The sequence below is a fragment of the Harpia harpyja genome, chromosome 6 (assembly GCF_026419915.1).
Source record: "Harpia harpyja isolate bHarHar1 chromosome 6, bHarHar1 primary haplotype, whole genome shotgun sequence".
NCBI lineage: Eukaryota > Metazoa > Chordata > Aves > Accipitriformes > Accipitridae > Harpia > Harpia harpyja.
The window spans coordinates 43,044,761-43,071,522 of record NC_068945.1 but is presented as its reverse complement, the minus strand read 5'-3'; the positions used below and the strand labels follow the sequence as shown (position 1 = coordinate 43,071,522).

The window sequence follows — 26,762 nt, the reverse complement described above, 5'->3', positions numbered from 1 at the left end:
TCCATTGAGGTTTAAAACTATTTTTAATCGTATTAAGCTTAAACCTTATGCATTTCTAAATGTATTTTTGAACACTGTCCTCATTCTTGAGTACATAAAAGCTGCTTGCTCTTCCTATGGTCAGCAGTTGGTTTAGACTTACAGAAGGCTTGCTAAAAAATTGTTGGGTCTGTCTTGTCTAAGTGGCGTGCTGCTTCATTGGTATTACTTGCGATCACTGAATCTGTAATATGTAGGCAGTGCTTAGCATATTAAGAAAACTTATATTAATCATAGTAAAAGTTTCTGATGCTTTGATCTGGTAAGACAACAAACTCCTTTTGAATGAAGTGGTTGGAAAATGAAGTTTTGTTTTTTGTTTTTTTTTTCAAATTGTAGAAATGTGCATACTGCTGTATATTTACCTATGTAAACTTAAAAATAAATGATAAATCACTTAACGGTTTATTTTCATATCTTGTACAACTGATACCACGGATACTGGAATGAAGTCAAAATTCTTTAAAAAGTTAAAAATTACAGTAAAAATGTTTTAAACTTTTCAGATTTCATATTTTTATGGTTTGAGTTGTCTCGGCAAGTTCATAATGTAGAATATTTACTTTTATATCAGTGCTTTAGTTTCTCAAATGTTCTGTTAAATCCCAGATTTACTTTGAAACAAGAAGAGGAAAAGAGGCTCAGAGTAGAAACTCTGTATGAGAAAACAAGAGAAAAACTCAGAAGGAAAGAAGATCAATATTGTAAAGAAATGGAGGAGAAGCAGCAACTTGAGTTACACTCAAGGAATTTAGAAACAGAGTTACTAACACTGCAGAAGCTCTTGAAACAGGTGTGTTAAATGATGAGTTAGACACTTGTTGTCTTATTTTCTGTTTCTTTTTAATTGGCATTGTATTCCAGTATGCCTAAAGAAGGAGGTGCTTTGTTGATGGAAGAGGCGTTGGATAGCTGTTGCCAAACTTTGAGGACAGTTGAGAACAGTTGGTTCACAAGTCGCCTGTCCCCCCTGTCCCCCCTGTCCCCCCTGTCCCCCCTGTCCCCCCTGTCCCCCCTCTCCTCCTTTGCAAGTTCATGATTCCTTTTCTCCTTTTTCGACATTTAGGTTTCACTTCTATTTCAGGCAAAGCCTGACTTTGAGTTATTTTTCTAAATTACTACAAAACATTCTGTATTTCTTTAATTTTTCAGAAGAAAATTAAAATTTGTTATTTATAGATGGATTATCATAATTGCGGGGAAGCAAAACTATTGGTAAGAATACAAAAGAGAATGGGAGGATATTGCTAGCTCTGATTTTTCTCAAGATGCAAGTGGTTTAATTGTATTACTGTAGGTTGAAGAAGAGCGTGATGAAATACAGAGACAGCTCTCTCAGGAAAAGAGTGCCAGAGCCCTGCAAGAAGAAATTTTGAACAACCACCTTTGGAGACAAAAGGAATTGGAAGAAGAGACAAGAAGAACTATAGGAAAAAATTCAGAGGTAAGCAGACTTTCTTCTAATTAATTAGATTTCACCATGTTCATTCTGAAGTCATAATAAATCTTTTTATAACTTTTTCTGCTTCTTGATGGATTATTTACAGTTTACCAGTGTAACTTCACTGTGTAAATACCATTTCTGTTTTCCCTTATGTCTCTAAAAGTTCTGGAAAGCAGCATCAGTCCTGCGTGTACCTGAATTGCATGTGCAAGTAGGAAACTAATAGAAGACACTATTTATGCCATTTCTTAAGCTATCTGTTATTTTTCATTTCATAGACATTTCATCTGTACTTTTTAAGGTTTCTAGCAGTGAAACACCTACATCAAGGTTGACCAGGAATAAAGTTGTTTGACACTCACTTTTTGTGTTCCCATTACTTGGTTTTTTTTTTTCATTACTTATTCCCTTATCAAACTTACTTACTTCAGTGTGCCTTTCTTTTCCACCTCCACATACTGAATTTTTATGAAGGAGTATCAGCAATGAATTAAAGTCTCTGTAGGAGTTAGAATAATTGGAGGTGAACAAGCAATCATAAACACTGTATAAAAAAAAAAAAAATCCTGAAAAGAGTTTACTGAATTTATTAAGAATGCGCAGTGCTTGGAAGAATAATTTGTTCTTGGCTGTGCTGCCCAGTAAATGTAAGGTGAATATGTTTGTGGAAATAAGTTGTGTATTTCCTGTTTATTATACATACAGCAAGACTATTGCGTTCCAGGGATGCTTGAGTTGTACAGCTAACTTTCAGTAATACAAAAGGATAAGTGTTAAGAAGACATTTGAGACGGAAAATTACCCTTTTTAGCCTTGTTTTTACCAGATGTGTAATATGGCTAAGTTAACCTTAAAGGGAATATTTTAAAGGCATGCACATACAAGAAAGCGCTGTCATTTTAAAAGCTTTATACTTGAGATATTTTAAATAATTTCATTATTTGGTTGCTGGTTTAAGAAAAAGAAAAGGCATTGTATATTTGGGATGTTCATTTGTTCATTTAGGTTTTAAGCTTATGTTACACTTCCATTGTGTGCATGTGTTGTACACGTGCACGGGTTCATAGAGTAGCTTATGTATTACCTGGAATTTCACTCTCATCTTTGAAGTTATGCTTCAGTATTAGAAATGTTAAAATGCAGTTTAATGCTGAAGTGTTTTTGTAGATTAATTTCCCAACTGGCTATTTATTCATGTTCCCTGTCATTCAGGAATCCGACACTGAAAGAGAAGAAGATCTGTTGTACAAAAATCAGTTACTACAAGATGAGATTGCTATGCTAAGACTAGAACTTGATCAAATAAGACTTAGGCACCAGGAGGAAGAAAGAAAATATTTAGAGGAAAATGAGACCTTGAAAGAAAAAAATGAAGATCTCAAAAAGGAACTTAAACTGAACGAGGAAGCCTTAACACAAACAGTTTTTCAGTACAATGGACAGCTGAACTTATTAAAGACAGAATCTGCAGTGCTAACTTCCAAACTTGAGCAGACGAAAGAAAGCAAAGACAGACTAGAGACAGAAATTGAATCATTTCGTTCCCGCCTGAACACTACTGTTCAAGAACTTGAACGTCATCAGTCATCAAAAAGTGATGTCGAACGAACATTTCAGAGAGAACGCGATGAATGGCTTCGCTTGCAAGACAAGCTTCATCATGACCTCTCTGATGTGCGAGAAACCAACAAGAGCTTGTCTCAGCAGCTGAGTAAAGCTGAAGGCAAAGCTAATAGTCTAGAAAATGAGCTTCACCAGTTGAAACAAACACTCCGAGAAAAAACATTGCTTTTAGAAATGACACAAAAAGAATTAAGTCAAGCCCAGTGTCAGGCAAAGGAATGTGATCATGCTCGACAACTTGAGAAAGATCAAGTAAGCAAACTTGTAATAAAGCAGGAATCCATGCAGGAGCGATTGGCCCAGCTCCAGAGTGAAAACCTTTTACTCCGTCAGCAATTGGAAGATATGCAGAACAAGGGGATCATCAAAGAAAAAGTAGTGAATGATGTGCAGGACCGGTTTAATGATATTTTCAACAAACTCAGAGCTGATACTGAAAAGCAAGTTTACCTAGTGGAAGAGAGAAACAAGGAATTAAATGCTAAGTGTACTGATTTAAGAGAACAAGTCTTTAAATACGAGACTGACAAAGTAGAAAGAGAGGTAAAGTATGCACTTAGAAAGAACAATTTAAAGTTTGTGAGTTCTTGAAATTATTTTATGTTTCTAAAATGTACCAGGCCTAAGTTACATGCGTGGGACCAAATAATGCTGATTTGTTCTGGTTTGTCACGTGTCTCTTGGAACTGTGGAAGGTTTTGGCAAACAGGATGTTGCTGTTGAGATCTGAGCAGAGAACAGAAGAAAGGTATCCAAGTCTAAGCTTCGATCAAGAGAAGTGATTCTTCTCTAGAACTTTTTTCACCTATTTTCCTTAGTCCATTTTATGCCTTGTAGAATGGTTTTATGTATTTGTTGTTTTTTATATATGTATTGCACTGATGACACAAATGAGAGTGGTAGAAAAGGAAGAACCATCCAATATGTGAGGGTTGAGAAATGAAGATGCAGACAAGTGAAGTGGTGGGGGATGGATTTTTATTAAGCTCTGAAAGAAAAAAAAAAAATCGCTTTTCCATAAGTTGCTATCAAAATGTATTAGTAGTGTCCAGGTGTTAATTTATGTATGTGTTTTGGGGGTTCTGAGGGGCCTGCCTGTTCCTTGAGATCATTTCAGACACTGACCTAGGTTTCCTCTTCTCTGTTTTATGATGCGTAGTCATATTTAAATGTGTTCTTTCTTTGTGGCTCTGTGAAAGACTAATTAACTCGACAGAAGACTCATTAGGACATCAGTTAAACTGTCTTTCTGCAAATGCACACAGTACATGAGTATGAAACATGCTCCTATGCAGAGCACGAGCATAATTTTATGTCAGTCAAACATGCATGAACTAAGGGCTGCTCCCATTTCTGCATATAGGTGGTTTTGTCAAGAGAAAGGGTGGAAGAGAATAAAGGCAGGGGCAGGAGTAAGGAATAGGTGTGACAGTTGAAAAAGCTATAGGTAATGGGAGAATGCATTATTATATATGTTCCTAGGAGTAGGTAGGATCTTCTCTAGTGATAGAGTATTCTACCAATGCCAGGTAGAGCAATGATTTGAAAGTTGCCTTACCCATTTTGCTTAATCTTCCTTTACTTTCTGGAAAACAGTAACTAATCGCATTCAGTATTTAGACACTCTGGTGTAAGGTCTCCCTTAGTGATTTGAATAGTGATTTAAAATTCCATTTCCTTCTTCCTAACAAATCCAGAATCTTTGAGTGAGGTAAATATCTGCATGTGTCAGATAAACACCTTATCCTTCATTTGTCAGTTACTTTAAGGGCTAGGGGGGAGAACTCCAGCAGTGCTGTCAATCATTTTAACCTGTGAATTGCTTTGTATTCTCACTACCAAAATAACAGGTTCCTTGTGAAGATACTAGATAGATAGATATGAACTATCCAGATTTCCAGATTTTTGTAAACCTAATCTGTCAGTTTAAAGGCAGTTGTTATTCTAAAATGAACTCGGAAAGAAGACTGCAAGAGGATGTGATTCAACACATGCTTAAAGTGTATCTCAAAAGAGCTTTCAGATATATGTATTCCTTTAATTATATTTGTATAATGGAGGAATAGAACAAAGAACGATCTAATACGAAGTCCTGCCTTTAGTCATCAGAGTAGTGTCTGCAGTCAAACTGTGGCTCTTCCATTGCAACAGATTGCTTTGGATTTTGTCAGAAAAAAATATATGATTGGAGCATGTGCTTGTGTATTGTTCCAAGAAGAATAATACTTGAGCCTTTTTGCTGTATTAGGAAACAGAAATCCTCATGAACAGCTGCCGATAGTTTGGAGGTGCTCAGCTGAGAAAGATAAAGAGAGGCCATTATCTGTGCAGATGCCTGCTGGTGGCAGGCAGAATCTCATGTCTTTGAGTTCAGTCAATCAAGGTCTAATTGTATAATCAAATAAGTTGAAGTAAAGGGATATTTCACATTCTTACAACTTTGTTCATGCTCATTTAACTGCTTCTTTAGGGCATGGTCAGACAGCTGCAGCAGGAGCTTGCCGATGCTCTTAAAAAGCAATCTATGTCAGAAGCTTCACTTGAAGTTACCACGCGCTACCGCAGTGACCTGGAGGAAGACAAGCTGCGCTTGCAAAAGGAACTGGAAAAGGTTAAAACTAAGGTACATAATGTCTGTAACTATATGAATAAATCTAAAGGTGGCTGATGAAAGTAGGAGCGAATGTTGTCCTAAAACCCTAGAAAAAACTTCAACAGGATAGATATAATGATGTGTGAATGCATTGCGCTGTTTTCTAAACTTGGTGTCCATGTCTTTGATATGAGGACACTATGTCCTTACCTGGACAAAGGTTTGTATTTGCTAAGGTGCTTTGCAAAATACACTGATGTGTCTGTAGCTGATTGCATCTGGTTTGGCCAAGCAGGTTGACTGATTTCAGAAGAACAGTAGAAATACTGGACTGCTGCATTTGGGCTTTTTTATGTTGTCTAAGCTTCCTCACCCCGCCACCCCCCCCCCCCCCCCCCCCCGCCACTAGGTAATATGTTTTCAATGCTGAATGCTGTTCTAACTTATTCTGCGTATATATTTTTTTGCTTGGTTCAGTTTTTTCCCCCTTCTTTGTCCCTGCTGTAATTTGCCATCCTTAAGCAGCCTTCTTGCAAGTGAATTGTAAGCTACTTTTCTGAGGCGGGGACCACCTTTTGCAGTGTTCTTACGAAAACTGAAGTATAGAGGCCTCGGAGTTCTGAAATAGAAATCATCTTAAATTTCCTTATGAGGGAGTTGTGAAGTCACTTTAGGAGAAGGATGAACTTTTTAATTCGTTTTTTTCAATGGAGGAGCAAACAAGTGGATACAAAGAGTGTCACAAGTCACTGAAAGGGTAGGAGGGGCAGTGTCAGTGCTTAGAACTGTGCTATAGGAAATCAGTGGAGGGATGGGAGAGGCCAGTATAAAAGATGATGAAGTGACACAGTTTGTGTTCATTTGCTAGTACAAGTGAAGGTTTGAATGTACTTGAAATGATTACAGTTCTTTGACTAGAGGGTATGTGCAGGTATATGCAGTCCTTGAATTCTTCAGCAGCAGTTGACCCCTCTATATAGAAGCTCACCTGACTACTGGGGATTCTTACTGTGATTTTACAGTTGCGGGAGTTGGAAGAACAGCATCTTCAGTCTGAGCGTTGTGTTCGTGAATTGGAGACTGCCTTGGATAATAAGGAAAGGGAAGTAATAGCTTCTACCCAGAAACTGCAGGACCTCCTGTTGGCATCTTCTGGGACTAATGCAACTAGAAAACAACTGGAAGAACATGTGCAACGGTAAGAGAGTCACACAGTGAAGCAAGGTCTGTCGCTTACTGGGATGGTGTGAAAACAACAGGATAGCCTTGTTGCATCACAGCAAGTTAATATACGATTTTGAAGGATGCTTTTGTCTTAGATTATGTTGTTTCACGCTGTTCTTTCAGAACTGGTGCTCTGGTGGATTTCCCTCATAAGACCTGTATTTCTTTTTAAGCCTTGAAATTGGAAATGCCAGACTGGAAGCCACAGTCCAGCAACAAAACAATAGGATTGAAGCCCTTCAGAGAGACCTGCAAGCCTCTGCCTCAGTAAGCTGGTCACAAACTTCCCTTTTTGTGAGCTCCTGAGCCTAGTTACCTATTTCTGTGGGGAAATTTTAGGATGAGGTTTTCCTGGAGAGCCACGGGGAGCTCAGTTCCTGCATTCTACTGAATATAGGCTGCTCAGAAAGCAGCCTGGTGCATTCCCCAGCTTTCTGGTTTTGAGAGTTTTCCCATGCTACTATGGCAAGTCCTACTTAACGTTCTAAAATGTGAGGATTTGACAGTAATACGCTGGTCTAAGTATTGTCTGCTTTAGACCTGTCATGACGTCAGATGCGGCTTCAAACGCTTGTTGCAATGTGTATCATTAAAGGTATTCCTTAAGTTAACTCATGGAAATTCTACAGAGAATATTGATACCAAGCACTTTGTGCCAGAGGCCTGACTGGCATCATCAGACTGGAACAAAAACTATACTCTCCAGAGCTTTGGCTGTGCAGAATTGCTTTTCATTTGGCCACTTGGTGTGTGTTTGTCTTCATGAAACAGTGAAGAGGAATGCCTGTGGTATCATTCGCAGAGCTCAGTGCAGGCCTTGGAATTTCCCACTGCCTCTGCACAGTGGTTGATTTTAGCTCAGATAAGGTGCTTTCGTCTGTGGCCTGTATGAAGGAAATTTGTATTGTAACGAGTGAACTAGGGTTCTTGTTAAAACTGTAGTTGTTAGTTAATGCTGAAAAGAGTTCAGAAATAACTACATGTGAAAGTTGAACTTTTGTGATGTACTGATACTGACAAGAGAAAAGGGAAGGCAGTCATGATGCTGGTCCTTCCTCTTTGGTTAGTAGGGCATGGTTTTCAAATCTACTGTGGATGGGAAAAGCTACTCGTGCCTGTTTTCATGGAAGATTCTTTGCATGGTGTTCTCTCTCCCTGAAGTAAACGGCAGACGTGATGATTGCTACCAATTTTACAGTGGCATCAAACTAAGGCCGTTGTGATTATTGGTGCTAGGTGTAAATACTATAGGAATAAAGAGGTGAAGAGGCGTATGTAATATTTGTTTTTGGTAATGAGGTGTAAACTTCGGTCTGGAACATCGTAGTATGTCTTCTTGCTTCTTTTAATGCTTCTGTAGGTTCATAACCGCCTGGAAGACTTGATAACTAGCTTACAGACAACACAGGCAGCTGCAGAGGACCACCTCCACCAGCAGGTACATGAATAACTGGTTTAGTCTTTGACTTTTTGGTGTGCAGGTAATCGAAAAGATCAGGTGGGTTGTGTAGGCACAGTTCAGCTGACAAATACCCTTCTGGTTTTAGGGCAAGGCACCCTCAAGGGAAAAGGCTGTAAATGTCCCTATTCCCCTGCTGCTGTATTTTGTACCTGTGGTGTGGTGTGCAAGATACTTGTGTTCATCAGCATGATTTGTCTGAATTCTCTCCCCCATCCTACCAGGGTGGAGTGAGCAAGTGGCTGTGGGGTGCTTAGCTGCCTACTGGAGTTAAAGCATGGCAGATGACAGATAGGATGGATGTTGCGGGCAGGGGGGAGATCGGTGGTTGAAAGCTGAGAGAGGAGACTGGACTTGGGAGATCCGTGTTACTTTGCAGCTTTGTCACAGCTTGCCCTTGAGACCATGTTAGCTTCTGTTGTAAGACATAGCATTTCGCCTACTCTGTAAGGGCACTTGAGAAATTTCTACACCCTAAGGATTTTTTATCTAAGCCTTTGTGCTGAGGTTTTCATGACTTTCTGTAGATCAGTAGACATCTTTTTTTTTTTCCCCCGCTCCCACCCCCCCTTCTTACAGAATGCCGCTAAAAGCAGCTAGTCAGCTTGCATTCTTTATACTTGAACTGAATCTGTAAGTTCCGCTCCACTCAAATGCATTTGTTAAGCAAATGCATTTGTCCCCTTGGGTAGAAGCATAAATAGCATTGCTGATTTGAAAACATATTCTTGCTCTCAGGAGATGTAGAGCTGTTACAGAGGCAGTGAGAGTAGGGTATTTTCTGTGGTGGGCACTAGAGGAATTATTATATTAAAAAGTATGTATTGTTAGGAACTCTGGAGGACCTTTGGAAGAAAGTTTAGGGTGATCTTGTGTGCGTGTGTGCATGTCATCTTATTCCCCCAAAGTTGCAACCTCATCTTGTCACTTCTAGGGTGTTCATTCTTTCCACCAGCTTCAATTGCTGCTCTTGGTTATGTTTCCTGAGGTGTGTTGTACACTCCGTGTTAACCTTAACTGTAGATGTTGGATGGGGAGAGGAGAGCTTAGACCTGTTTCAATTTAAGTTACTGCTTTCTACTGCAGTGCTGTCTTTCCAGTCACCTTAGTTTCTTCTTTTGCCGCTGTTGCTTTCACAGATGCAAAAGCAGAATGTGCTGCCTCTGACATCAAAGGACTCCCACAGCATGTGGGAAGAGCACTTGAAGTCAAGATCCCACCTTGAAGAGCGTGTTGCTCAGCTTGACAGAGAAAAGGCTGAACTCCTGGAACAGGTGAGCCCAGTAAATTTTCCAGACGCCAAGCCAATACCCTGGAGAACTGTGTCTACCTTTTTGTCGAGTTCTGACAGTGTCAGCTTTTTCTGTTATCTTTGCCGTTCAGGCTGTGAGTATCTTGTGATTTGGGTATCAGCCAGGAAGCAAATAAAAGCTGGCTGGGTATCTTTGTGTAAATTCTGGCATGGTTCTATTGGGAAGAGTTCCCAATGTGGTTTGCTATCCGTTGAGCACATTGAGCAAGGCTGCAGTTCCCCAGTTATTTCTTGGATTCCTTCTGGTCATCTTCTGACGCCTTGGTTTCTGGGCAGGGTTAAAATGCTTCATGTTTCCAGTGCAATGTATGGAGGAGCTGCTGCATGTTTTCAGGGTAGTGGGAGCTTAAAAGCCTTCCAGAAAAATGTACTGCAGGAATTTTGGGCAAATGAACTAGTACTTGGGAAACAAGAAATGGCTGCCAGTTTCCAAGGGGCAGTCTTTCCCTTTTCTCCTTTTCTGTAGAGGAAAAATGGAAGTACAAAGTCAAAACAGCTGCCAGCTCTCCTCTGGTTTGGCTGAGAAAACACCAAGAGGAAGAACAAGATGTGAATAAGTAAATACCCCCAGAGGAGAGAGGGAGGTAATAGCAGAGGGAAATGAAACATTGAAGAATTGCAAAAGATCAAATTCCTCTGCAAGCCCCTGCCTGCTGGTCATTGAAGATCCCATGAAAGCATTAGATTGATCTGTGTTCTCCCACGATGTACATACCTACGTAATCCCTGTTATGAGTAGAGGAGCTGCCGAAAGTGTCCTGCAGCATCTTTTCCACCTTTTTGCCTTGAAGCGTTAGAAGAGCCTTTGCCTCAGTGGGGTCGTTTCTTTCTGTTGTTAGGTGTTGGCCTGTTTGATGTGAAACCCGAAGTGATTAAATGTTCTCAGGAACTTTGTCCCTTGGCATTCTGTGGAACTTGGCTAACAGATAGAGGCATACTGCAGCTTCTCTGTGGAGAATGTTAGATGCATATACTGTGCGTAGATACTGTTCCTACGCTGTGTGTGTCATGTATCTCTTCTATTTTGAAAGTGTGAGACTGAAAGAAAGAAAGTGAAGAAGCTGGTAGAGTTGAAACGCCCAGTCGAACTGCGTCTGGACCAAGAAATGAAAAGAAACATCGAACTGCAGAAAGACTGTAAGAGGTATGGCTTTTTAGTATGGTGAAGAGGTATCCCTGAGTAGGAGTCAAGCTTCATTGAACTTCACTGTAAAAACAGATGTATGTAACAGTTTGTGAGAAAATTCAAGCCCCGTGTTAGTTCTTGCAGGGCGCTTCTGTGCATGAGTCCATAGTTTTCAATAGCTGCCAAAAGAACTGCAAATGCAGGTTGCCCTGTGGTTCTCCTGGGGGGAAGGAAGTCTTTTATTCCTCTTTTCAGGTGAAATTTGGACCTTTCAAGGGGTTTGTGGCACAGTAATGCTGTTTTTTCTCAGTAATTGCTGGTGTGTAAAGCACGTTAAAGATGAAGCAAGCCATGTCTGCGCTGTTTACGTAAGAGTATGTGAAAAAGGCCGGTTGTTCCTTTGCTTCATTGTTTTCTTGACTCATTTGCTGTGCAGGTTGAAGAGGCTTCTGAGCAGAGCTACGAAGAACCTAAGGGTGTATGAGGAGAGAGAGATTGAGTCCCAGCTTAATTTGCAGGGAGAGATGAAGAACAGGTATTCTGAAATGGTCAATGAAGTTGGTAGATTAAGAACAAAGGTGAGCTCTGGTTTGTTTGGGGTTTTTTGGTGGTGGTGTTTTTTCTTTTGAAAAAACTGTGTTATTCTTTCCCTGTACTACTTTTCATGCTGTTGATTTTTTTTTTTCTTTGCTGTATGTTAGAAGCAACTGCCTTTTCTTGATGCTCCTTCTACTGTTACAGTAGTAGATGTCTATAACTAATACTGATGTAGTTATCATGGGTAAAGATGAAAACATAATGTGCAAAGCAGTATCTGCAAGGGCACATCAAGGGCAGGCTGTTCTGTAGAGGAAGGGCGAGCCGAGAGTCGCAGCAAGGCTGGCAGGGTCCATGAGCTCATGGGCAGTCCCACAGGCCCTCACCAAGAAGAGCAGAATAGGTCCGGTGACAGCAAGCAGGGTCAGCCAAGAGTGCAGATCGCCAGGCCAGTCCATAGGGACTGCAGTCCTACCAGGATGTCACGTCCATGGGTGAGGTTCAGGGCTGAGAGCAGTAAGGCTCGGCACAGGCCTGGCTGCAGCTTGAGGCCATGGCAGCGTCTTCTAGGTCTTACAGATGAATTCCTTCTCTGGAAGAGAGGGAATTAACACCACCGTTACTGGGAACAACTGTATGAAGTTGGCTTTGCCCGAGGTCACCCCTTGAGCTCTGTCTTAGGCAGGAGTTGAGCAGAAGGCAGTTCAGGTTTTGCTTTTCTAAACGGTGTCGTTGTTTCCCAGGGCGCGAAGCAGCTGAGGCGATGCAGAAAAAATTCTGTAACTTATTGCTCGCTAGTAGCTGTCTCGGCCCATCTTTCCCTTGTCATGGGCACCCAGAAGTAGATTTCCCAGAAGTGCTTTTGAGGTTGCTCTGGCTGTTCAGTAGCACGTAACCTTTTATCTACTTCTCCGCTCATTGCTCAGATTTGTTGCTAGAGCAGCCATGTTTCAGAGCTACGTTCGTATTTGGAAGGCATTGTAGAATGAGTCAACTGCCTTTGCAGTGGCTCCTTTTTAGTCCAGAAGTCAGTAGTGGGTTTGTGTTTCTGTTGGAGAGTTGTTTCGAATGACAGGGAAGGCCGTTACATTTAGGCGGTTTTAGATAAGTCTAAAGTTTCTACTTTGCTAGAGACTCTTTCAAGTGTTTAGTATGCTGGTTTCCTCCACTTTTATTAAAAGAAGACAGGGTATTATGTTTTATCTTCAACAGGTACAGAAAATGTATGTTTCTGGAGGGGGGAAGAGGAGGATAGAGCTGTAGTTGACCGTTGGGACTTACTGAAAGTCTGATATTTCCTGCAAATTTTTGAAAACAAACTGCGGCTTCGACCTAAAGAGAATATGTCTTCCTCCACCACCGCTGTAAAAGCTGTGTTCTGAGCCACTATTTACAAATCTTTCAGTGTAATGGAAAAAAAAGAGCATCTGTTTCTTGTCTTGTCAGTTCTGTAATGAAGCTTTGATTGTGTTGACAGCATGTAAACTTTCCTCTAAAGCATGACACGTGTTGTTTCTGATGAAACCAGAAGGTGGCTAGGTATGGGGGTGTGTGATTTCCCGTGAGCGTATGAGCACCTCATGGAAGAATAGCCTTAGTGCTTTTCCACTTAGCCCTATGCGTGAAATGCTGCTAGTTTGGCACCTCTCGGTCCTCTTGATACCTACTGCAGAAGAACTGAGAAAGGATGGGAGCCTGAGGAATCCTATCAGGAATGTTGTGAAAGCTGTTCTTGTTTTAAAAGAAGAGACTGGTTTCACTTTGGTTTTAATACTGAGTCAGCAGATGGTAAATACAGCCTCGATGGCCAACCCCTTTACTGATTTTCACAGAACTGAGTAATTGTAGATCTGAGTTCCCCAGTTTTGGGGGTTCTTTTTTTTTTTGCTGTCTACAGGTTGGTGAACTTTCCCAGCAGCTGGAGATAGAGTCTAAAAAATGCATGCAGCTAGAAGCACAAAATCAGGGTTTGCGAGAAGAGTTGTCCACCATGCGTGGGAACCATGAAAAACTGGAGAAGAGCAAATGCCAGCTGAAAGAAGAGGTGGCTAACCTCAAACATCGTTTGGAGACCAACATGGTGGATCGCAGCCAACTAGAACAATACAAAAGAGAGATGGAAGAACGAGCCGGACAAGAGATAAGACAAAAACTGCAAGAAGTCAATCTGTTTTTGCAGGTAAGTGAATTTCTCACATGTGTCTGTAGTCTCTATTACATAGTTTTGTTGTGGTTGTCATTTTTTTAGTATTTTAGTTTTGTTGCCTGATTCTGTCTGTTAGTGCTGTGCTTCTGTCTTTCGTAAAGGGCAGTGGGAGAAGAGAATATGGTTGGGCAAGAGTGCTTTCATGTGTGTGTAATGTGCCTGCAGGTCCCTGAATCAAAAGCTTGCCCAAGGTAGATTTCCGTTTTGCAGTTCTTGGGTGTGGGGGGGAGGTTGTCACTGTCCGCTGGTCGTGTTCATCCTTGAATGGGTATTGTAACTTCCAGTTGTCATGGCCAGGCATACAGGTCCTCCTTTGCCATTGTATGGGGAAAAGTGCTCAGAAAAGAAGTCACCACAGTTGCGGGGTGGGGGGTGGAGATGAGGGATCCTCATAATTTCTTTGAGGAATCCTTTTCTATATGCACTGTCCTACAGAGATGGTGTTCTGTCATTAGTAGCTTTGATGAACAATAGTGCTAAGAGGGGGGCTCTTTCTGAAGAGCTATTTAATGTGGTAGTTCCAGGGTTCTGCCTTGATTGCTGATGGTAGTGAGGAGGCACAGTTGCCTCACCGAGTGAAGCTGGGCCCCTTGAAATTGGGTACGTGCAGTTGACTGGCAGGGAGAGTTTTCTTCTTTGCAGTGGTTGAAAGTGCGTTATCTGCTTCAGACGCAGGCAGCCTCCCAGGACAGATTAGAACAAATCAGAGCCAATCATCATGCTTCACTGAGAAACCAGCTAAAACACAGAATTAGAGATCTTGAATGTGAATTGGACAGGATAAAAAATACGGAACAAGACAGTATTTTTCAAAAAGAATCCACGCAGGCAGAAGTGGAAAGGTACAAAGAACTGTACCTGGAGGAAGTAAAAATAAGAAGATGCCTAGCAAATAAACTGGAAAGGTAAGCTTATGCTTTTTTGGAGTGGTAATAAGATACTACTTTTTCCCCATGCATTTTCCTCCTAAAACCCCTCTTCTGCATCTGGTAGCATTGTGTATGTAAGCATAAGAAGGCATATTTCCAAGGAAAGTAGCTTAAGACCCTTTCCCTTCATTACAACTGTCGTCATTTCTCTTTAGTGTTCCAGCAGTAACACCACTGATCATGGCATTAATAGGGTACTCTGTGTGTGGCAGAAAAGATAAATTTCATGTCCTTTATTGCTTGAATAAGAATAGGCACTTCAGAGAACAGAATTTGATTCTGGGAAGCAAAACAAAAAAAAAAAATTTTTTTTTGGCTTCCATTTTAGCAGCATGTCTGAGGTTTGAGCTTTCCTTGGGAAAGGAAGGGTAGTCCAGAGTTCTTATGCAGGTGAAGTACCTTTCAGAAGAAGCTGTGTAAACACATGGCATTCACAGATTGTTTTGAAGCCCTAATGCTGAGAAGTCATAAGTGTTGGTAACTCTTGCTGCTGCTTGCAGGTAGTGTGACTTCCTAGAAATAGGCTCTGCGCCAAGACTTCAGATCAAATTATATTCTTGTTTTAGAGGCTTGTAATCCCTTCCATTTTCAGAAGTCGAAGAATAGTCAAAGACCTGGGGGGTGACTTTGCAAAAGTGTCATTACCAAAGATAATTCTTTGTATGCTTCTGAATGTTTCAGAGCTAATGAGAGACTAGCAGAAGCCAATGCTAAGCTCCTTCAAGAGCGCCATAGAAGCAAATCTTTAATCGCAAGCAGCATTGTCAGTGGAGGTCTGGCTGCAAGTCCAGTTCTGTATTCAACTGAAGTGGGACATCTTGGCAACCATTTGGCGCTGAACAGAAGTCTAAGTCTAGGAGGAAGCTTCCTAAGCCAAACCGGGAACGCATTATCATCAAGAAACAGGGTTGAAGCCTATGTGGCTAAGGTAAGAATTTTGAAATACTGTTCTCAACTACTGCTAAAACTGTAAGCAAGTTTTTGCTTTTCAGCCTGAAGTTAGAATCCATTTATAGTTCCAAACTCTATGGTCTAATATGCCCAAACAATTGCTCATCATCAAAACAGTACACAAGTATATGTGGTAGGGGTGAAGACTTTTGGTCATCAGGGTTGTACAAATTTTCCAAGAGTGCTCAAAACCCCCAAAATTCTGAAATCTAAATAATGAGCTGTGTAACTACATTCTTTTACAAGAGAAACTGTGATAAAGAATACTGTGGCATAGGAAGTTCCCAGCTAAGCTCTTCATTAAATTTTAATGTATAGTATGTATGACCTGTTTAAAATGGCTAACTTGGAATGCAAAATCCCATCAGACATCTTTGAAACGCCTTTTCCTTCCTGACTGATCTTCATTCTCGCGGTTTCTTCACTGCAACTTGTTTTAGTACATGAATAGCAATAAAGGGATGCTTCAAAAATAGGATGATATGAACGGGATCGCCTGATTTCTCACTTTATACTTCAGTGCGGGGTGTATACTATGTGTAGGAGGCATTTGTTTTTGTAGCTCCTGCTATGTGTTATTACACGAACAGGTAAAATTAGTTACTCTTCAGGAAGTCTTCACAGCTTTCTAATTTTGCAGCAATGCTGCAACCTCTGCAATACTTCTGGTCAAAGTATGCCCTGTAATTAGCAGTCAGTGTGATAGCACATCCCTCACAGAATGGTGAACATTATATTGTGAGACTTGGAAACCAGATGTCAATAGTTGTAATCAGTTTCTCACCTAGCATAGGATTGAGGCATGGACAAGCTTCTGTGTTCAGTCGGTGTTCTGTCCCTCATGCATTCTGGTGCTGAATGAATGTGAGAAGTATTCATTCACTTTTTTTAAGTCCATCTCAGTTCAGTGGTCCCACCCACCTTGGAAAGAATCCCTGTAAACAATGTGACTACATACTGCACCTGGTTTAAGGGGGAAAAAAAAAAAAAAAGCCCAAACCCAACAAAACAAAAACGGACAAAGCAGTGTAGGTAATGCGTAGCAGTGGCAGTTAAGATGAACGACTCTGTATCACTGTGAATGTGTTTTTCAGGTCAGAGGGTGGCCATACATTAGGGAAAGAACTCGGGAGGCAATTGGTACTGTACCATCTGCAGGGGCTATTCAGCAGGCAAGCAGTAGAAAGGAGGCAAAATTCAGGGACCCACTGCAAAAGTGAAATAAGGAGAAGGCCAGGATGAGGGAACAAGAGGGGAAGGGAGCAGGGAACAAGTGAGGAAAAGAACGGACAGAGAGGTGGGAGCAAGATGTTAAAAGAAGAAAAAGGCAAAGGAGGAAACCATCAGACTTCTAGGAGAAACACTGCCCTAGTTTAAAAGAAAAGGGTTAACAGTTGTGCCTTTGTTGAAGAAGAAGAAACAGGAAGAAAAGACAGTCAAGGGGGAGAAAGTGGGAGTACTCAGTGCTTCTTAACTGAATTACAGCAACATTCTTCAAGTAGTCCTTTCCATCTTAATTTTCCAGAAGAAATTGGAAGTCTCTGGGCATCTCAAAGTTTTTGTCACTGTCAGGATAGATACCTTTACTGGTTTACTAGCTTCCCTTAAGTATATTCCAGAGATTAAATATTTTAAAAGGCTACTTCACAGCTCATGGGTTTTTATACCGTTGCTAATATATGCAGATATATATTTCAAATCATTATATAGGCTGCTTCAACGTCTTGTGAAAAATGGTTTCCAAATATACTTGTGACAAACATTTGAGCTAATTCCAAGAAAAGTGTGCATTAGATCTGAGGATGGCGATACTGTTCTCACTCAGTGTCCTGACTTCAACAGCACCTATAAAGTTTCTTTTCAGAGCATACGTCTCTCATTTTGTGATGGATTGCTGTGCTGGGGAATACTTTTAAGTTTTGGTACTGTTTTCTGAGGCTTTGCTTTAAAGGTTTAAAAAAACCCACAAAAATACCTGTCAGCCTTGAGCAGACTCTCAAGGAAGTTGAAGAACGATTACGTATGACATTTCCCCAGTCTCCAGTTACTGATGTGAGGTGAGGTTTGGTTTTGTTAGTTTGGGGGCTTTCTTATATACCTAAATGTCTCCATCCTAGTGCAGTTTTGTTAGTAGGACTTAATCCCCTGAAGTCCCCTCTGATCTTGTTTACAACCTACAGAGACTTTTAGTTCATGTCAAGAGAGGAGCTGAGGATAATTTGCTCTTGCTAGACACAGTTTGTCTTCTCGTGATTAGCTTCTAATTCTAATATAGTATTAAATTCTAAAGTTTTCTTCCTTGAATGAAGGGGAGTAAAACTATGGCTAAATCCTCAGAGAACTTTCCCATTTCTTACCATTTCTACCAGGCTGTCTTAAGAAAAAGCTGGAATTCCCAGCATGCCTGTTTTCCCTCAATCAAAGCAGAAGGCTGGTCTCTGGGACTCGGAATTATCAGTGTGAATTTATCCTCTCTGTTACTAAATGCAGCTGCATGTCCTTTCATGATATTTCTTCCTGTAATCACCAGTTAGGGAACAACTGGGAGTAATTGTAATGGCACTGTCTGTAGCCCCAGGTCACTCAATGTTCAATGTATTCAGCAAAGTCTGAAAACGTGATCTTCTCTTTCAGAGTGCTTCAGAAAAAAGAAACAGGGCTCTCAGAGGTGCAGTAGTTGCTAGAGGACATGCATCTAAGTGGGTATTTCACTTAGCACTGCTGGTTTCAGTTTCCTCAGCTGGGTGCAGTATGTCATTAACAGTGTTTGAAGCCATACTGTATCTCTGAGGAGCTGAAAGGACAGAATTCCTGACTCGTGCGTCTACAAGAAGAGGATTGAACTGGAAAACAGGGCTTTAAGTCAGGAAGTAACAAAAGGGGAAAACCGCATGTATCCCTCTGCATAAAATAATGGGTGATGAATCTCCATCAGTTTCCAAATGCAAAAATACCAGATGCACAGTCTGTGCTGTCATTTCTGCAGGAGTCCTGTGCCATTCAGGAGACAAGATGGAACATGAGGAAAGAATGCAGAGATGACAGTTTTAGTCTATTTTGAAGTGCTTTGCAGGTTGTGCTGCTTAGTACTCTGCCTGTTCACCAGATTATTTAAAGACAGAAGAGTTTCTCTGACTCTAAGCCTTTTCTTCACTTCACTGTTTGCTTCAGTTATGCCTCAAATTTTTTCCAGTAACCTGGTTCCCTCCTACAGAATTGTCTTGCCTTTAAATTCAAGCTGAGCAGTGCTTTTTTGGCTGGAGATTACGAAGGCTCCTGCCACTAAAGCTCGTAATGACAGGGAGTTAAGGAGCTTAAATTGCAGTATGCCTCAGGTGGTCATCTTGCACTTCTTTTTTTCAGTCAAAGCTCACTGTGCAGATTTAGTGTTTCTCGCAGTAGCTTCCTCAAGGTGAGAAAGGCTATTTGAAGTACAGGACATCTCGTTCTTAAGAGGAGGATGTTTATGTAAATTTGGTTTGTGCAAAAGCTTTGAAATAGCTTCAGGGGCAAGGAGGTGAAAATACTTTGCACTGCTGTTAATCAAAATGCTGCTATTAATTCTTTGTCCATGCAACTGTTGGAAAAAAAACATTGGTAAATGATGCTGATTGCGAACAAGAGGAAGAAGTGCTACTCTGGCAAGTGGACACAGTTGCTTCTTTTAGACATAACTAAGGAATTTGGAGTTTAAAGGCTTGGATGATTTCACAGTTTTTCTAAACCACTACTTAACATGAGGCGAATGTCAGTGATTATGCATATAGCCTTACACTTTGAAGATGGCCATGTTGCAAGCTCAGCAAAAAACGAGAATTTTATTCTTAAAAAGAACATGAAGAAGAAAAGTGTTCCATTACAGCATAGCCCCTTCCCCCTTATCAAATATATATGCTACAGAAATTAATAACCTTGAAATGGAAGTGCAGAAGTATCTTGAAAAATACAAAGTTGATATTGACACGAGCTCATTAACCAGTAAAATCCCAATCACATGCAAATGTCTTTGGGGGTTTTTTGGTTGGTTTTATTTTTATTAGAGCTCCAGTAATGAAGAATAAATTACAAGTACTTGAAAAATTCTGTGCATGTAATTACAAACAGTAACTGTAGCAACTAGCAGTCCCTTATGTTCTGCAAGGAGGTTGGCTGAATTTATTTCATGAATTGTGAATTTATTTCATAGTAGGACTTGTGTCATAAGAAGGATGTACGTGTGTATTGCCTGTTCTTTACAGGAGTAGAGAGATCTTTGACAGGGTCTTTTTTTCTTTTATGATCTGGTCTACTGACTCCCAAACTGCTCATGAATTGGCATGTCACCATCCAGAACTAAATTGAATCAAGCAGGTGAAACACAAATATGTTGTTAGTGGTCTGTGTGCCTTAATTTGGGAACTGCTGCGAGGAATGTCTGCTGCAAGTGCTGCATGGAGATTTTGGGACTGGAGTCTTGTTGTTAGGTTTAAAAAATGTGAAGCTTAAATCCTAACAGCTGTGCCAAAGGCTGGTGAAAATGAATGTGGGTGTCTTGACATAGAAAATCATAGTGAACTCTGCTAGCTGCAACCAGTGTGAATTAATGGATTTATGAAACCGGTTTTCCTACATCACGTGAGAAAGGGAATGTCTGCTTCCTACTCTATTTCTCAGTTTCTGTTCCTTTTCTGATTTCATTTTCCATCTGCACTCTTGTATTGTAGCAGTCTTTGCATTGTTAGCTTTTTTACTTGCTTTGTTTACGTGTAGGCCGTGTTCTTATTTCTCACTGAAGACCTTTGAACTTAAGGCCGTTTTTCTTTCTTCTTCAGCTCCTTAATCAAAACTCTGTTGTTCTCTCTCTTCTCTGCAGCGAGATACATGACAAGGTTTGTAGCCAGCGTTGTTTAATGTTGGGTGGTATTTTGTACTGGAAACGTTTAGTCTATTTATGCTGTTAGGTTTTGATTGAAACTTACTGATGCGTTCACATTTTCCTAATACTGCAAATATTTTGAACTTGCTAGTTTGTCCAAGTGAAAGAATGACTGCCGCAGAGTACTTTCATGCTTTCTGTATTTGTAATGTTATGGCTTCGGATGTTTAACTACCACAGTAAGATGACAGTGCGTGGATTTCATCTGTTACAATGGAACTTCTTTAAACTACAGGAGCAGGCTGGTTTAGCCTCCTTGCCAGTTCTGATATTCAAAAAGTTCTTGGTAGTAACAGCGGTTGTGTCTGGAGTACCAGTACTGTTCTGAAGTTGAGTTGCTAGAGTCCGAGTATCATGTCATGGAGTCTTACAGGATCCAACTTACTCTGTGCTCAAACAATCCATGTGGGTAAGTAGAAGTCAACACTGCTTTCTCAAAAAGAATTCTTGAGCAGGTGACTGCTGCAAGGGAACCCAGTATGTTACTGCCTGGAGAGAGGTGCAGTGAGAAGAGAATGACCTGCTCAGGAGGTTTGGGATAGTCAGCTGTGATGCCTTTTCCAGGGGCTTGGGGGGAAGAACAGTGGAGGCAAGTTATAGTCCTCAAAGGTGTATTTTGCCTGGCTCTTCATTCCCTATTCAGAAATGAGTGTGTTGGCTTTATTTCCACCTATTTCTCTTTCCTCGGGCATGGATGAGATTCACAAAGATGGAACTGGAATGAATAAGAGGAAAACAAGGTTTTTTCTTCTCTTGATTCATCCACACGTGTTGTGGAGGGTCCTGTGGACCTTCTGGTCATGGTGAGGGCTCCAGAAACCAGGGAAAGTGGTTTCTTCTAACGCCTCAACTACTGCTGCTTTGCTTAGGATAGGCCCTGGGTTTGGGTCGTCTTTTGGTCTAGGCATTAGTTTTCCTGCTTTTTTCTGTTACCTCTGTCTCATTTCATGTGTTAGGAGGTCCCTTCTCCCCAGGATTTTGCTGCTGCTTGTACCTGCTTGAAAACAATTAGAGGTTTGGGGATTTGGGGGGGCCTTTTCTGTTGTTCTTCCAGCTCTGTGCTCCCCTCTTCTAGCTGTGAAGGCACAGACTATTCCAAGGAAGTACCACTGAGTGGTGGTTCTCCTGGAGGAGCTGGTGAATTTGGTCGCAGCTATCCCTGTAGGCCTGGAGAGAGGGCCCTTCCCTCCCCTCTGCTGGTTTACGGCCCCACTTCTTTGGCCTTTGGAGTTACTGCCTGTTACTGCTCCTCTTGCGAGGGTATGCAGATTGCTTCCCTTCCTGAGGCTTTTGCCTGTTGAGTACATTGTACAGTGTTTCAGTTCGTGGTGGTGGTGGTGGTGGTATGTATGTTGCTCATTTCATAAAATAAAGACTTATTCCCCCAGGGATTCAGTACTAAAATCAGAGAATCACAGGATGGGCGAGGGTGGAAGGGGCCTCGGAAGATCATCTAGTCCAGCCCCACCCCTGCTCAAAGCAGGGTCAGCCATAGCAGGTTGTTCAGGGTTATGTCCAGCTAGGTTTTGTACATCTCCACGGATGGACACTCCACAACCTTTTCTGGGCAACTTGTTCCAGGGTGTGACCATGCTTACAGTTTAAAAAGGAAAAAAACCAAACTTTCCTTATGTTAAAATGAAATTTCCTCTATTTTGATTTGTGCCCATTCCTCTTGTTCTTTTACTTGGCACTACTGACAAGAGTCTGGCTCCATCTTCTTTACTCACTCCACCAAGTATTTATATACATAGATAAGGTCTCCCTGAGCTTTCTCTGCTCCAGTAAAGAAACAGTCACAGCTCTCAGCCTCTCCACATAGCTCACGTGGTCCAAGCCCTTCAGCATCTTCGTGGCCCTCGTAGGCCTGGAAGCTGTGTGGTATCTATTTTGAAATTCACTTCTATGTGTCACAGACTTGATGGAAAAAATGTAGGAGCCACAAGTATCATCAAACGTAAACAACAGCATATAGCGCTTGGACTATGACTCTTCAAAAGATCTGACTTCTTCTTATGAAGACTTTGAAGTCAGAATCATAAGTGAGAATAACTTAATTGGTAGCAATAACCACCTTCTAGGGGAGAAAGGAGTAAGTGCTCCTTAAGCTAATTTTGGTTACATAATAAACCCCACAGCTCTCGCTGTGTAGAAGCTGTAGCTGCTGCTGTTGTTTCTTCGTACAAAGTTTGCAAGAAAAAGTCACGTGTGTTTTTATATTCTATGTGTGTCGTGGTATTGGCAATAACAATAAAGAAGAATCCTGGCGTGATCTGCAGGAGCTCTTTCAATTTTCCATCTTAAAGTGGAGAAAAGAAGAATATTGGCACATGCTTTTTTCTATACAATGGTGTATGTCAATCCTGCAGCAGCTGCTCTTGCACTTCCCTTATGAAGCTGCAGAAGCCAGCCTCAACTGAATTTGTCCCTATGGATGGCATTTGTGCGGATCTCAGCATTTAGCTGACATTCTGCTCGTGTATTTGATGATAGACTTTTGCCATACCTTCATTGTAATAACACCACTGTGCTTCTTTCCTGTATATTTTTTAAATGCCCGGTTATAATCCAGCTGGTGAGTTACAGGTTGTTTTGTGCTACAGTTAATGTTGCTCAGCAATGAGACTGCTACAGCCTGGCTGACCAAGAGTTTCTCTTCATTAAAAATCAAACCCCAAACCAAGATGTCTGTATTTGGGATGGTATTTGTAGTTTTTATCACATGTTATGTGTGGGTTTTAAGATTTTTTTTAGAAGTTTAAAGTTACAAAAAGGTAACTTATAAAATACTAACTGTACATTTTCTATATAATTCTAGGTACGGCGGGAACTGGATGAAAAAATCACTAAAGAACTTGAAGAGGGTAATGTGTCATTGTGTTAGGAGTGTTTTTAAGGAAACAGATGACTGTTCCTAACTCTTGAAAATAATGGCTTGAAAGCTGTCAAGTTCTTGTGCTAAGCGCAGGGTTTTTTCCTGCTAGCTTTCCAGTTTAGACTTGAATGTGAAAACTTCCTGCTTACCAACATACTGGGTAGAATGTTATGCGGTTGCCTGAAAAAAACCAAGCACAAAGAAAACTAACCCATTTCCCCTGCACAGATACACTTGGCTTAAGCTGAAGTCACCTTTCACTAGAGTTAATCCTCAAGCACATATATCAAATGTAAAAAGCCCTAGGAAAAGATTTTTGTAGACTTCAGCTGTTACTTCTCCTTCCACGTACATCAAGTGCATTCAGCACTAAACCATACCATACACATTCTCTGCTGTTAGTTCTTGATTTTTGCCATGTGTCTTATTCATTGCTTATATTTGTAGCTTATATGTTGCGGTCTTTTTTGAATAAGCAAGAGGAATGTAATCAGTGACAAAAGATAGCCTTCCTTTAGGAAAAGATCATTCAGTAGTGTTTAGGCAAATGTGAGTTGAATGCTTGTAATAGGTAGCATAAAACATGGGCTGTAATGTAAGGCCAGGTGTCCAAAGAGGAATTCCACCCATTTCACAGTTGTTCCTCCAGAGTCACTGCTTTGCAGTGACTGGTGCTGTTTCAAAGCAAGTAGCCCCGAGAGCATCTCCTTCTGTTCCTGTATGCTTTTAATCATAGAGAGAGCATTCAACTGTAGCTTTGTAGCTTTTTCCATGTGTCTGAATGGGCACAAAGCCATTGCATTGCATCCGTGTGCATTTTGAACATAATTACACATATGCTAGGAGTCAGAGTATGTTTGGTTTGGGGACCTTGTCTGAAAAAGGTGGCTGGAGAAAGATGGTGAAGGTGGGTTTACTTCCACCGAGTATGTGTTTTCATGGAGGAAAGAGGGTTTTGCCAGGGCGAGTTACAAAGACGCCCCTCAGAGAAGGTGCCAGGCTGGGAGACTTGTCCTGGCCTGACTGCAGTGCAAAGATGTTTGCGTTTTCACATGCAGCTTCTTTTAAAGTTTGTCACAGCGAATGCAGAAGCTGATTTTTAGGAGTAGTGTTCCAATAAATCACTTGTTTGAACACTTAAGGAAACAGACACTTGAGGTTGAAGATGTTTCTGCAGGGGGCTGAATTTAGCACTGGTGTAACTAAGAGTCATTTGTGGGTTCCCTGAAGATGTTCAGCGTGAGGCCTCTGGAATGTCTTTCACTAGCTTTAAAAGTACTGTTGACTAATAAGCACATGTGGAAAAAATGTGTTTCTCCCTTTGTGCCTAGCCCTTTCATTGTTATGTTCCTTTGGAAGTTTTTAAATCTGTCTGGATTGTAGTCTCTCCAGTTACCCATAATGTTTTTACAGTGACTTACTTGGCCCTGTCTACTATAAAAGTAACACCAGGAATCTTGTCTCTGTTCTCCCTAGCCACTGCTGAACTTGAAACTGGATCTGCTGGAGCTTCTCCCATGGTATCTACTGATGGATCTTCAAGAAATGTCCATGTTGACCAGGATCCCCTTTGCAGGGCAATACAGGAGTACCGTGATGTTCTAACCAAAAATTATCTGATTTGAACAAAATGCTAGGCAAAGGCTCGGGAAATAATTTTGTTTACATAGCACATCTGTGGTTTCCCATCCTTCAGATTGTTCAGATGTGAAAACGTGGGGTTTTTTTATTATCTGAATATAAATGCTAAGTCTATTAAATGGATGTCAAGCACGTTGCACTTACCTGATGGTTTATTGATGCACAGTTGTTTTATTTTGCACTCACACTAAGAACCATATCTATTTTTTCTGACTGGCAGATTGACTACTCTTGACTCTTGAGCTTGACAGAACTGTCAAAATGTTTCTTATTAAGGTAGATGCATTATTTTGCTCCACTCATGTTCTGTGTTTTAACAAAAGCATTCCCTTTGTTCTGTTTAATCCCTTCACTCTATGTGGTTTTTTATGTTTCCAGTGTTATTTTAATGCTTAGGACATTATTTGATGTGCTTGGAGCCCGCTGCTTCAGTCCTGATGCAGTGAATATTTCTGCTGCTAAAGTGAAGTTTTACCAGTGTTCAGGCTGGAGAATAGGGCACTTTACATTGCTGTCACTTTATGCGCCTTAGGTTTAAAACTACTTGTGAATGTATAGTAGTGCCAAGAAAGTTATGTGGTCTTTTTGGTACGTTTGTTTTGTATCGCAGAACCACAGAATGGGTGAGGTTGGAAGGGACCTCTGGAGGTCATCTGGTCCAGCCCCCCTGCTCAAGGAGGACCACCTAGAGACGGTTGCCCAAGACCATGTTGTCTTTTGAGTATCTCCAAGGATGGAGACTCCACAGCCTCCGTGGGCAATGCTGGGCCACCCTCACGGTGAAAAAGTGTTTCCTGATGTCCAGACAGAACCTCCTGTGTTTCAGTTTGTGCCCATTGCCTCTCATGGTATTCATGTTGATTGTTGTATTAAAAATTGCTGCAGCTTTAGACATTTGCAGTTCCTACATCAATACCTGTGGTGCACCTGAAACGCTTTGTATGGGGAAAAAAGGAATGCTAATATATCAACTTTGAGCCTCTTTAGTACTTTCCAAAACTTGTGTGATAGGACAGCCCATCTCTTTGTTGCTGGTGGCCGCTGATGATGTGGTGGCTGTTGTGGGGCATTTATGTCAACAAAACAAGCAGTTCTACTTCTTTCAGGGAGTTACCTGTTGTTACTGAAGATCTGCAGTTGTCATTTCCTGTCTGCAAAAGTCACTAGCAATCGGAAGATTATACAACAAAGTCCCAGTTCTGGAAAAGTAAGAATGGTTGACTGAGATGAATTAAGACTGGAAAAAATTGGGGGGTTTTACCCACTAATTCAAGGACTTGAGTTAACAGGCAGTGAGGAAAGCAATGAATGCTGCTGTGACACTCTTCCTTTTTATATGAATAAGTGTTTTTGAAGCTAATACACTGTATTTAATTCCAGATATTCTGTTTCAACTTGATATTTAATAAACTTTGTAATCTAGTATGTGTCTTTTTTTTTTTTTACTATACCCCTTCTTGACTTTGCTTTCCACCCCCTTCCCTGCCCATATAACTCCCCAGATCTCTCTTCTGCTCACTTCAGCTTTGTTCACAGCTGCATCTTCATCCTGTCCTGGAGGCCAGGCAAATGGCCAGCATGCGTCTGTGTCCTTTTCCTCTGGGGAGGCTTGAAGCACACTTCTGTTAAGATTGCGGACTAGAGTTGAGGTCTTGCGAATAATCAGTTCCCAGACTCTTCCTGTATTTTAGAGCAGTCCTTCTTGTGGTCTGGGCAGAAGGTAGCGGGTGAGTTTCTGGTTGCCATGAAATTCCAGCAAATTCCACAGGTTTTGGTCCCATGGGAAGCTGACCAATTCATAGCCCGCAAAGGGAAGAAGTGTTAAGAAATTTCTCCAGCCTGCACCAGAGTGGTCAAAGAGAAGTTCAGCCTTTGGTACTTTCTAGTG

At 41.1% G+C, this 26,762-nt stretch overlaps 1 protein-coding gene across 1 annotated transcript in view; it reads left to right on the top strand.

The window, feature by feature from the left end:
- LOC128142830 (ankyrin repeat domain-containing protein 26-like) overlaps window positions 1–26,310 on the top strand; it is a 60,972-nt gene extending 34,662 nt beyond the window's left edge. Inside the window, exons 25-39 of the mRNA XM_052789425.1 lie at window positions 649–832; window positions 1,337–1,483; window positions 2,696–3,649; window positions 5,577–5,729; window positions 6,722–6,897; window positions 7,097–7,190; window positions 8,284–8,361; window positions 9,522–9,656; window positions 10,726–10,838; window positions 11,257–11,398; window positions 13,255–13,536; window positions 14,233–14,468; window positions 15,174–15,420; window positions 23,177–23,222; window positions 24,710–26,310. Coding sequence (XP_052645385.1) covers window positions 649–832; window positions 1,337–1,483; window positions 2,696–3,649; window positions 5,577–5,729; window positions 6,722–6,897; window positions 7,097–7,190; window positions 8,284–8,361; window positions 9,522–9,656; window positions 10,726–10,838; window positions 11,257–11,398; window positions 13,255–13,536; window positions 14,233–14,468; window positions 15,174–15,420; window positions 23,177–23,222; window positions 24,710–24,858 — 3,136 coding nt within the window. The 3' untranslated portion in view covers window positions 24,859–26,310. The remainder of the gene's footprint in view (window positions 1–648; window positions 833–1,336; window positions 1,484–2,695; window positions 3,650–5,576; window positions 5,730–6,721; window positions 6,898–7,096; window positions 7,191–8,283; window positions 8,362–9,521; window positions 9,657–10,725; window positions 10,839–11,256; window positions 11,399–13,254; window positions 13,537–14,232; window positions 14,469–15,173; window positions 15,421–23,176; window positions 23,223–24,709) is intronic.
- Window positions 26,311–26,762: the final 452 nt, after the last annotated feature.